Source organism: Aulonocara stuartgranti, assembly GCF_965226115.1.
Source record: "Aulonocara stuartgranti genome assembly, chromosome: 16".
Classification (NCBI taxonomy): Eukaryota; Metazoa; Chordata; class Actinopteri; order Cichliformes; family Cichlidae; genus Aulonocara; species Aulonocara stuartgranti.
Genome location: NC_138952.1, coordinates 13,757,758 through 13,769,952, shown reverse-complemented (window position 1 = coordinate 13,769,952; position 12,195 = coordinate 13,757,758). Strand labels below are relative to the sequence as shown.

General features: G+C 39.4%; 1 protein-coding gene across 2 annotated transcripts; it reads right to left on the bottom strand.

The window, feature by feature from the left end:
- Positions 1-827: 827 nt before the first annotated feature.
- Positions 828-10,665, bottom strand: arsh (arylsulfatase H). 2 transcript variants are annotated; one of them, XM_082507717.1, is made up of 11 exons: positions 10,411-10,665; positions 9,601-9,709; positions 7,729-7,850; positions 7,496-7,618; positions 7,016-7,218; positions 5,679-5,899; positions 4,263-4,399; positions 3,878-4,015; positions 3,539-3,698; positions 3,260-3,381; positions 828-2,186 (listed from the first exon to the last, which is right to left on the bottom strand). In XM_082507717.1, exons 2-11 carry the CDS (start codon positions 9,657-9,659, stop codon positions 1,777-1,779), a joined length of 1,695 nt encoding a protein of 564 aa, XP_082363843.1. In that variant the 5' UTR covers positions 9,660-9,709; positions 10,411-10,665; the 3' UTR covers positions 828-1,776. The 2 variants fall into 2 exon arrangements, with proteins under 2 accessions (XP_082363843.1, XP_082363842.1); XM_082507716.1 differs by having other exon boundaries at positions 9,601-9,753; positions 10,411-10,662.
- Positions 10,666-12,195: the final 1,530 nt, after the last annotated feature.

Below are 12,195 nucleotides of genomic sequence, written 5' to 3'. Positions count from 1 at the left end.
GAGGGAGAGAAGGAGGACAAAAAGGAGGAGGAGATGAGTAGACGAAGGAAGTGGGTAAAGAGAGGAGGGAAGGAGGGGGAGCAATTATAGTGCTGCTGTAGCAAACTTTGATGTTTTGACAGCCAGCCACTGCTGGAGGGAGACAGTGGTGATGATGAAGATAATAAATGGTGATGACACTGATGATGGAGAAGTTCACACAGTCTTTAAAGTCTTTTATTATTGAAGATCTGTGGAGCCAGAGCGTGCCAAACTAGGTCAACCACCCACCCTGCCTCAGTGTCCTTGAGCACTGGAGTTCAGCAGATGACTTTGTGCTCTGATCTTAATGAAAGGGTTTTAAGTGTTTGCAAGATCAAAAAGTATTATTATGTAACCAAAATGGCACCGTTGGGAAGGAAGGAGTCACAGGTGAGGATTTCCGAGGAGAGCACAGACTTAAGGCCACGAGGAAACGTCAAATGATTTCTGGTAATGACTAGTGTTAAAATCTTAATTGAAGTTGATACAATATACTTTACCTCATTTGCGTATTTAAGACTTACTTTTGTAATGTAAATATACATAATATTCCTAATTATAATAATTATGATCATTATTCCACAGCATAGCAGCCTACAGTGGCAGAACTATAATCTCACACTTAACCCTTAAGTCTTGTTTTAAAGCTGGAAAGCGCTTCACCAAACCAAACACAGTCTGACTTTGCCCCCTAATGGAACACAGCCTATATTACCTTCTAGAGCAGTTTTACCTCCATTTTCTGCACTGCTGGATGAATGAATTAACTTCATTAAAAAATTAATTTAAAAAAAAGACAAGAAAAATACAATCAATTCATTTTTATTTACATAGCTCCCAATCACAACTTTAGTCATCTCAAGGTACTTCCCATTTTACGTAATGACTCTAAAACACAATAATGCCCTCTAAGCAAACACTTGGCACAGTAGATTAAAGCAAATAAATAAACATTCCCTTTTAACAGGAAGAAACCTCCAGAAAAACCTGACTCGGGGAGTGTGGACATCTGCCTCGACCAGTTGGAGTAAGGAGAAGGAGAAGAGCATAGAGAGAGACAACGAAAAACAGACAGGGTAAAGCACAATGACCTCACCAGAAGACTGAATGCAGGCAAAATCATTAAAACTCACCGAGCTTTTTCTTTTTCCTTCTTTCATATAACAAGCACGGCTAATGTTTTTCCCATTATAAGATGCCCTTTATTTCTCAAGGGCTTGTCAAAGTGGATGAATGCTCACGCTTGACTTGGTGCCAAATACACTTCCTGATGCAACCCTCTCATTTTTCCGGGCTTGGAACCGGCACTAAGGCTACACGAGCTTGTGACCCCGTGAAGCTGGACTTGTCTCATTGCATGTAAGGTGAATGTGGTAACCACTACACCACGAAGCCACTTTTCCCAATACAAATTAAAAGCACTAATTCACTTCACTGAATTATTACATAGCTAAATCTTCCTTGACTCAACTGCACCAAAAATGTAGATTACGGTATCACAGGTATAGTCGTGTGGAGTCCTTAGTCCACTTCAACACTAATACACTTGGTTCTGGATTATTTCTAATTAATTTAATTAGTCATTTTTCAGCTTCTCTCTTCATTTCCACACAAAACATTGGTATCTTTAAACTGAAAATGCTAGAAATCCAATGAAAAACAAAAGCACTAATTAAATTATTAAACTATTTTATTCGATTTTTTTAAACAGCACCTTCATGAAACCAAAGTCGTTTGTTTCAACTTTTGTCTTTCTTACATATGAGTTGTGTTCTCTTTGCATCCACAGAATGGAAAAGTCCCACAGCAAGGCTGAAGCCAGGGTCTCCACAAAATCTTGTCCCAAGTCAGTTGCAATTCGACGCCCTGTTCAGCTCTATTGGCCTCTGAATGAGCACCAGCAGGTGCCTGTTCATCTGGGAGTGTGCCTTTATGGCTCTCCACGGCTTTGACGGTCTGCTCAAGGATTTCAGCATATCGGGGCTCAGTATCAGGAGTCAGAGGCCGAGACTCTGAGGGATCGTGGAAGAGGTTATACAGTAGCGGCGGGTCATGGTGAGTCACATGCTCTCCATGACAAAGGCAAATCTTTGTGTCATAGCAGCCACCGGCGCCCGGGGGGAAAAAGTTGGGAGTGAAGAAGTGCACCTTGAAGATAGAGTCACCTGTATGGAAACACACATCGGTGAAGATATATCAACATAGAGTGGCAAGACAAAAAGTGAATATTTAAAAATTATCTTTATATAGAAATGTACTGAAATCAGGTCAAATCTTCATCGAGGTCATAATCATGACAAAACCATCAATTTGAACTAGTAGCACACAAACCATTACATTGTTCTTATAGAAAAGATTATTCAAATTAAAAAATGACTAACTAGAGTCAGGAATTAGCAAAAAGAGTCAAGAGTCCAACCAATGACACGTAATTATTTGCAACAGCCTTACTTTGACCTTTAAAAATAAACATTTCAGGGTTGGAATTTACTAAGAAAATAAATAAAAAACACAAAAAACAAAAACCATCTTCTGCTGTGACGCACGCATCCCAAAAATTGATTTGGAAAGACTCACTGTCATCAATCATTGATTTTTATGAAGCTGGAAAGGTTGCAGCTCTAGAGTTTAGATATTAATCAGTCTACAGTGAACAGTGAACCAGCTAAAGGCCAAAACAATCACTGAAGCATCTATTTTAATGAGTCTAACACAAATATTAGGGAAGGTTTGTATATGAACTGATGAACTGTGCAAAGTTGATGTTCTGAAGTGGGACAAAGTTTTTGCTGCACTAAGAAATAAGAAAGAAGTTTTTTATGTCCCTCACTGTATTTATTCAGCTTACAATATAAGACATAATAAGAGCACATATAATATGGATGTACTTATTTTATCCTTTAGCCAAAACACCAGACACACCGTCAGCTATTGCTACTACTGTAGGCTAATCCCATCACGTGGTAATAAAAAACAGGCTGATGTCAGCATGTTGCGATAAAGCATCAATGTTTTATTATAGCCTTTGCCCTTCGGGGAGCAATTGAGGTCTCTGAGTGCTGTTTTCTATTTCAAGTTTTTGTTACTGAGCACTAAAATTTATTTTGTTTATATTTACAGATCACATTATTTAAAAACTTTGGGAATTTTTGGCATTAATATCCCTAACTGTAACAAGAAATAAGGAATAAAGAATCAAAAATGTTGATCTTCTAGGTTTATATATGTGCAAACTTACTGCCAGGTGGGTGCCAGCGCACTGCATTCAGGTAGATGCCACAGTAGTGGAACATGAACTCGTGCTCTGATCGTGCAACTTCCCCCTCCAACAGCGGCATGAGGTTATAGCCATCGGATTGTCTGGAATAGAATCACAAGAAAAAAAGAGGTCAGAACGATGGGGTAAAATACAATCAGAAACTGTTTTAACCTTTTCAAGAAAACAGGAAAGAAACAAGACTCAGTTAATACAATTACACACAATTTAAAAAGCACTTGTGGGAGTGAATTGATATACCTGTCTGGTTGTTTGTCCTTGGCTAAATATTTAAGGGTGGGATACAGATCCATGAGGCTAGTGGGTTCATCCACCACTTTTCCTGCTCTCAGCCTGCCTGGCCAGCGGAAAATGCCAGGTACCCTGATCCCCCCTTCCCAGCCCCCCATAGCTTTCCCACCTACATGTGAAACAACAGGAGATATAATAAAACACAGAGATGTGATTTTTTTTTTGGTTTTGTTTGTCAATAGTACGCATGAGATTTAAAATTCTACAAAAATGTCTGAATGCCTGCTATAAAATCTTTAAAGTTTGCAATTTAATATCAGCAAAAAAACAGCTTGACACATTGTTTACCTTTATAGATGCCGTTCCAGCCTCCTTTCTGCCCAGTTCGTGAATCAGAATCTTCCAGATGCCCACCATGATCGGATGTAAAGTACATGAGAGTATTGTTGGCAATGCCAAGGGAATCCACCGTCTCTGTAATTTTACCTAAAAAGACAAGCGGCATAGTAAGATAATAGGATGAGGTTGATTTCAAAGGAAAATTAAGAACTGCACAGATTCCTAATTGGTGCAGAGCAACTGATTCATTGAGATCTTGCTTTCATACATTTGGCCATATTTTGTCGTGATTATAAAAACATGGATTGCTGACTGCCACAAAGCTACAAGCCACTGGATAATATTTAACATTGCATGCACATGGTGGCACACTTATTTCACCACCCTCACTCACCAATCATCCAGTCCACTTCTTCTAGGTTGTCACCGTAGGCACCATGCCGACTTTTGCCAGCAAACTGTGGTGTTTTAAACATTGGCGTGTGGATATGGGCCAATGAGAAGACTAGGAGGAATGGACGATCCACATTCCTAAAGAGCAGCAAAAAGGAGTTGAACACTCTCTCAAAGGCCTTTTTTTATCTTTTTAATTATTGCCTGTTTTCTTGTCATGGCAATGGGGACAAACAATTTCCTGTCATTGTCAACCATAACCAACAATGATCTAATCCCACTCACATAAATTGCCCTGTGAAGCTGAAGTCTGATGCTAACTAAGCCACTAGCATTGTCTGTGTGACATTTGATGCTCTATATAGTTTTTTTTTTTTAAATGGCTTCAATGAGTTGAAAACAGTTCAAGTGAATCAAAACAACACAGGTCCACACACACAAGAATCTTAGGGCGTTTTCACACCCAGAGTTCATTTATTCTGGTGCGAATCAGTTTATGAGTTTATAAACTTGCATCTTTTTCCAGTGTTTTAGTTTGTTTTCATACAGAAAATAAAAAAAATAAAAATGACTAGTTGCTAGTCCGTACAACCGTTTGTGTACTATTTTTTTATAGATCCTGTTTTATGATTTCTTTTGATACGATTTATTTTGGTAATGATCCCTGTAATAACTATCTGAAATAATGAATGTCCTATCCATCCATCCATCCATCCATCTTCATCCGCTTTATCCGAGGCCGGGTCGCGGGGGCAGCAGCCTAAGCAAAGAGGCCCAGACCTCCCTCTCCCCAGCCACCTCCTCCAGCTAATCCGAGGGAACACCAAGGCGTTCCCAGGCCAGCCGAGAGATATAATCTCTCCAGCGTGTCCTGGGTCTGCCCCGGGGCCTCCTCCCGGTGGGACATGCCTGGAACACCTCACCCAGGAGGCGCCCAGGGGGCATCCTTGTCAGATGCCCGAACCACCTCAGCTGGCTCCTTTCGATGTGGAGCAGCAGCGGCTCTACTCTGAGCCCCTCCCGGATGGCCGAACTTCTCACCCTATCTCTAAGGGAGAGGCCAGCCACCCTTCGGAGGAAGCTCATTTCTGCCGCTTGTATCCGCGATCTCGTTCTTATTCCATAGTTCTTTCGGTCACTACCCACAGCTCGTGGCCATAGGTGAGGGTAGGGACGTCCTAATTAGTAAGAATCATTTGAACGTGCACTGATGTCAGTCTGAGTTCAAATGTTAAGGTTAATTTCCTCACAAGGGAAACAGAAAATTATTAGTATTGTTGGAGATCAATCAGCTGTAACTCTAACATAACCATCATATCAAGGTTAACTTCCTTGATAAGACTGCAAACAAAAGACTACCAGTAAAAGTCTCTGCACAAAAGCCATGTGATTATTTGTTTTGCTCCACCACTTTTACCTCTTTATAAAGTTTTGTGCTTCTCCCAGCAATCTCTGGGGCAGTGTCTCCACGGTCATCGGCTGTTCGATTACTTCTTGGTTCCTCATAATGATGCAGTTCCATGTTGGCAAGAACTTAAAGGGCACATACCACACAGCGGTTGCTAGGATGCAGAGAAAGAAAAGTAGTACCAGGAGCCACAGGCCGACTTCAAAAAGGCCACACACACGGGCACACACCTGAAAACATGTAGCACATAGACACACAAAGGCTGGATTCAGAAAGATTTGTCTGTTTGTTTGTTCTTCCCTAATGACAATGTTCACAGTTATTCCCGGTTTACTTCTAGTGTTTTTAGAAAGCCTTTTGATTTTATAGTGGTTTTCTCACCTTAGGTTCTATATGCAGGAGAACAGATTAGGTACTCGCTATGTAATGTTTGCCAGCAACACCTGATTACCAACTACAACTTCAGAGATTATATATAACTGACTCAGTCCTCTCTAACATTTAACCATATTTTCTTCATAACAGACATTTTATTGTACAGATATTACTCCTGGGACCCTTCTCTATTAATTTACTTTTGTGCAACTTCATGATACAACCACTAGATGGCATCAGAAACTACCATGAAAGTTTATTATTTTCCCTTAGTGAAACAAGTAGTACATTGTGTCCTTTGTTCACACTAGAACAGAAAATAGAAAATAGTTGTATTTGTTAACATTTGACGAGGATGAAGTGGTTCCTGGTTTTTGTATTTGCTTTTAATCATTTTTAATGACACAGCTAACTGGTACCCCCTGGTTTTTCCTGGGAATACCAATGCTGCAGGTGAGGTAGCATCAATAAACGTTCATGTGTTAACCAAATTTCAATAATGACGTTATTCTTTTTTTCTAGAATAAGTTTCTGGGCGGCGTAACTGAATTTCACATTTGCAGTTTGTGTTTCCAGTTTGTGTTTTTTTTTTTCCTCCAACCTCTTAAGCACATGTCTAAGTGATTACACACATCAGTTAATTTTGCTTTCGGGCAACTAGCACAACGACTCTTTGTTTTCCAGTTTCTTACTCATCGTCTAACAAGGATGTTGTATCCCTCAGGATTTCTTATAATTCCATTCTTTTCAGTAAATATGCCTCTGTGAGACTTCTTTAAAATAAAATGTACCTCATTATGATCTTGTTGTTCTTGTTACGATTATAATTGTATGATCATGCCAGGTCTCTCTTGGAAATGACATTTTTAATCTCAGTGAGATTTTTACCTGGATAAATAAAGGATTAATAAATGAAAAAAGAATGTGTGCAGATGAAAACAAAGATAAACTGACAGAAAAATCACACTTACGATTGTGAGAAGTCCAACTCCGAGCAACATGGTCAAATTTTGGAGCGCGTGCTGGAGATCTACCAGCACGTCGCTGCCCTCTCCAGGCACACAGTCATTGAACAGGGTGAATGGTAGACCATAGAAGTAACTGAAGCCATGCTGGTTCGGGTGATGACAGTGATCCTCTCTGTGTTTGCAATTCACACCCAAGTGCCATTTACCTGTAGATATACAATGAAAATGAGATATAGAGAGATGAGATACCAGAACCATAAATCCTGGGTATGTTTCTTCAGATGAGTTACGGTGCATACCAAATGCAAACCATATGAATTTCAAGTGCTGCGAGTGCCATCAACCTTTTCTCACTTTCACTGGTAAAGTGAGGAAATGCTGATGTCATCACAAATTGCCTTCTTGTGCTCAATAAAACATCCCCGGTGTGCAGACCTTTAAGTGCAATTTTCCAAAGGGCCATAGCACATTATGTCATCTCACCCACTAGACCAGTAGTGTATCCTTGCTGCTGCAGTCTCTTAGCAAAGGTGGTCTCACTGGGTGCAAGCCCTCCTGAACCTCCGAGGAACAGCAGCACCTGGACACGCCCTGTGCTGACCATTCCTAGTCAATAGATGCACACATGCACAAAAAACAAAAAAGGTTAATCAAATATGGAACATGGAGTTTGTCCAGGTTGCCACTTGCTGACTGAGCGTAAATATGTCTGTTACCTGAGCGGATTGCATAACGGCCCGTCATAAAAGCAGTACGACTTGGGGTGCAGAGTGGAGCAGCTGCAATGTGCTGAGTAAGCTTCACCCCGTCAGAAGCAAGTCTGTCGATATTTGGAGTTCTAAAGACATTGAACAGATATGATGAAGGGTCTTATCAAGTTTAAACAGAGACACATTTTTTTTGGCTGGATCCACATTCAGATTATTGGTAATTCTGCTCTTCAGACTGAAAAGGAATGGGAGATCAGCCACAGACAAGTGTGCTAGTTTAGCCTGTCCCTGCTGCAGATTGCACTGTTTTGAAATCAGTTACAATATGGCACGTATTATATTATTATACACATTTAGCACATTGTAGTAGCAAGTAAATGAGCAGATCACACTGTGTGTATCACCTCTACAGGATTTTCTTCCTGCTAATCACCATTGTGAAGATGTGTGATGATGAGGATTTAGGATGTAGTGTGAAGGAGTATCTCATTAACTCCTTTAGCACTTTAACAAGGAAAGACTTGAAAGAGAGGGTTTATATGATGGCGCGGGGACTGAACTTTCAAACGATCACACGTGAGAAGTCACTTAGTTAACAGGTTGTGCTAACTTCAGCGAATGCTTTTGCAAGTTACACCACCAGGATCTGTCATACGTAATATTATAATAATATTATATTATTTTGGTTTCCATGTACCCCAGTTTTAAGAAACTAGAGACACACAAATATTCGTGTATTTAACAACATTTTCAAAACTAAGAAAGCTGTATTTCTGTAAAAGTAAACAGTGGTGATAACAATATGGCCTATTAATATATTTTTTTTAATGCTACATTACATAAAGTCTGGAATGGCTTTAAAATTGAATGAACAGACATATTATTTGGTATGAAGATTAAAATTAACTTTAACTACATTACATGCCGTTTTTATTACGGACTTAAAAGAGAGTTTAGAGTTTAATACAATTCCCAAATATTTATGACAGCCTACAACCCGCAGTTTTTTCCTCCAGATATGTAAACATTAGATTGTACAACTTGGTGAAAAGCAAACACACTAACTGAAAACAAGACTAATTCAGCCATATGGAAACATTTAAGAGAACATCTGCAAGTTTGTTGGTTGTTTCAGTTTCATTATTACTATACACAAAGAACAGTTCTTGCTTGTGTGTAATTAGCAGTGCCATGACATTCACCTGTGATACAAGACTGAGAACAGGAAAATGTTTATATTTGCTTTCAACTGAAGGCCAATTTCACTATTACCACTGACAGTGTGTGACTGGCTGTGTGCTTTCACACATATTTGAAAAACATTGGATTGAAAACATTAATGCAATGCTGGACGGCATTAAGGTCAGTGTGAGATCTATAGTCCTGAGTGACATAAGGACAAACTGCTTTGATGACCTGTCAGAGCCAGAGGAGAAATGCATGAACACAATAACAAAATAGAAGTGAAGTGCACGTGCAGACAATAGCAGTGTGCACGAACACAATGAGAAAGGCTAGCATGGGTGGGGAAATGACTGAAGTGCATCAAAGAGATCAAGAACAACTGTAAAATGCCCAATAGTGCTCAGACACTTGTAATTTTATTAAATGCCTGACTTCTTTACTTGCTTGGGTTATGGGCCATTCTCATGGTGTGGCTTTGCAACGTTTACTAAAGGATCTGAAGTAATTCCTCAATTGTAGTTCCTCACTATCAGCTAGTGTTTCAAAGTGTATAATTACTACAGAAGGTTTTTTAAAAATGCATATGTCCTTTAAAATTTATTTAGCCAGTAATGAAATTCTAGAAAGGTGAAAAAATAAACTTAACAAAGAATAGTGGAGCGAAACACACAGCTACACACATTTCAGACTTACCTAATGGTGTCATTACCGTAGCACCCTATATCACCAATTCCTAAGTCATCAACAACCATTAGAACAAAGTTGGGCTTCTGGTCAAATCCCTTCCCTGTGACATCACGTCCTGTTGTCAGGAGCAGGAAGAGAAAAGGAACCAACAGGACAGACCTGAGAGCAAAACACTGGTTATACATCTGAAGTTCTCTTATATGTGATTTTAGACCCCCCCCCCCCCCCATATCTTGACAATCAGGGGTCAAAGAAACACTGACATATTTTCCGAACCCAAGGTTAGTATTTTTTATCATCATTGGTGATTAAGACGTCGATTATTCGATATTTAAATAAAACCTATATGAATTCATCAGATTTCTGGACTCCGTATTAGGTTTTGGACTTCGAGCAAATAAAACTTACGATTTCACTTTGGACTCTCTTGCGATTTCACTTGTGACGTGCAACTCTTTTTTTGTTTTTTGGATCACATGTCTTACATTTTATATACCAAACCTTTTTTTCTTAATGTATCAACGTGATAACGATTCTTAGTTTTGGTTATAAAACGAATCCAGAATATGACGCGTCTACTGCTGTGATACGTGTTTTGCAACAGTGGCAAATGTGTAAAAAAAAAAAAAAGTGACACATAGATGCTGCTGCTCTGAAGCTCGAACTGTCGGGAGAGCAAAAGTGAAATCAGATAGGTGCCTTTTATCTTTTGTTTTAATTTGAGCTCTTTCAACGGGCTCTTACCGTAGCTCGTGTGAGAGCAATTGCATTTGCAGTTGTCTCGATAAGCAGAATTTTTTTCCCATCCGAACTCACCTCATAATGGGCTTTCACATTCATGAATCCATAAACACAGGAGTTCCTTCTTAGCTAAATTTGTTGGCCCCGCCTCGCTGACTGTACAGTACTGTTTCAAGTATGAGCGCAGAACCTTTATTTGTACCGTAATGTAGGACATAAAGGCACAAAAAAACTGCTGTGGCCTGCAAGTTACTGGTCGACACCCCTTGTTTTTGTCTCATACTTTAAAGGTGCACTTTTTTAGGGACATGGGAGAAAAAAAATTACGATGAACTTTTGCGAGATCTCGCAAAACAAACTCGGGATCTCGCAAAAGTCCGTCTTAATTTTTTTTTCTGCCATGTCCCCTGCGGGGCTCCGTACTTTTTACATATCTTTATCTACTATTATTTTTTCAAAGTTATGATCAATGAATAGTTATTCAGTCCAGTTTAAAGAATTAAGTGGTTTAAGTGTTATGGAAATGCAACATGTTGCAAACTATAATGGGAAATAGATGTCAAAAACACAACTATAGCTCTTTTATAGTATATAATAAACTCATGGACTTATAGGGCATTTGTTATACCTCAGAACATCTATTTGTGAGGGATATTTTTACACTAAATTATTCTCTTGTATTTTTCATGACTCATTTTATCTCGATACCAAAACAAGACCTTTCATGAGAAATCATTCTACCTGATTAACTTGTTGGGCGCAAACTCTATTAGTCACTACCTCGTCTCCATAGTCACCTTCACTGCTTTGTTTAATTGGACGGCTTACGGTTGGTGTGGGCGTAATGCCTTGGGGGGAGGGGGGGGGGGGGTACCAAATGTGCTCATGAAGATAGGTGTGTTTGGCTTACCAACAAAAACATTATGGAACTTCCCACATTCTATCTCTGAGAAACTGATCAGGTGTGTCTTTATAGACCTGTCACAATAAATCAGTTGCAACGGGAGAATTATTATTGTGTGGCTGTCCTTCTATAAATACCTTACATATCTTAGATTTTTTTTCTCACTGAACTTTATTAACTTTTCGACAGATCACATACACAAAAAGCCACAAACACAAAATAGAATAACTTTTACTGTATTTATATCGTATGTATGGTAAAATAACAGTAATTGAAGCTTACTCATTGGTCACAACCACATGCTCATAAGACCCATAGGGCATTGGTGTTTACCATACAGAATTGCACTCCCTGCCCACTTCATTAGGTACACCCTACTACTAGTTGGACCCCCTTTTGCCTTCATAGCTGCCTTAATTCTTTGTGGTATCAATTCAACAAAATGCTGGAAACATTCCTCAGAGATTTTTGTCCGTACTGATATGATAAAATCATGCCGTTGCTGCAGATTTGTTGGGTGCACATCCATGACAACAATCTGCCGTTCCACCACATGCCAAATGTGCTGTATTGGATTGCGATCTGGTGACTGTGGAGGCCATTTGAGTACATTGAACTTATTGTCATGTTCAAGAAACTAGTTTCTGATGATCTGAACTTTGTGAAATGATTTGTTACCTTGCAGGAAGCGGCCATCAGAAGATGTATACACTAGTTATAAAGGGATGGACATGGTCAGCAACAATACTGCGGCAGGCTGTGGGATTTCAGTGATTCTCAGTAGGTATTAAGGGCTGAAACTGTGCCAAGGAAATATTATATTCGTTATAACACCACCATTTGGCCTGAACAGTTGTTAGAAGACAGGATAGATCCATGTTTTCAGTTTCAGTTTTCATTGTCCAGTTTTGGTGAGCTTACATGAATCCTAGCTTCACTTTACTGTTGTTAGCTGA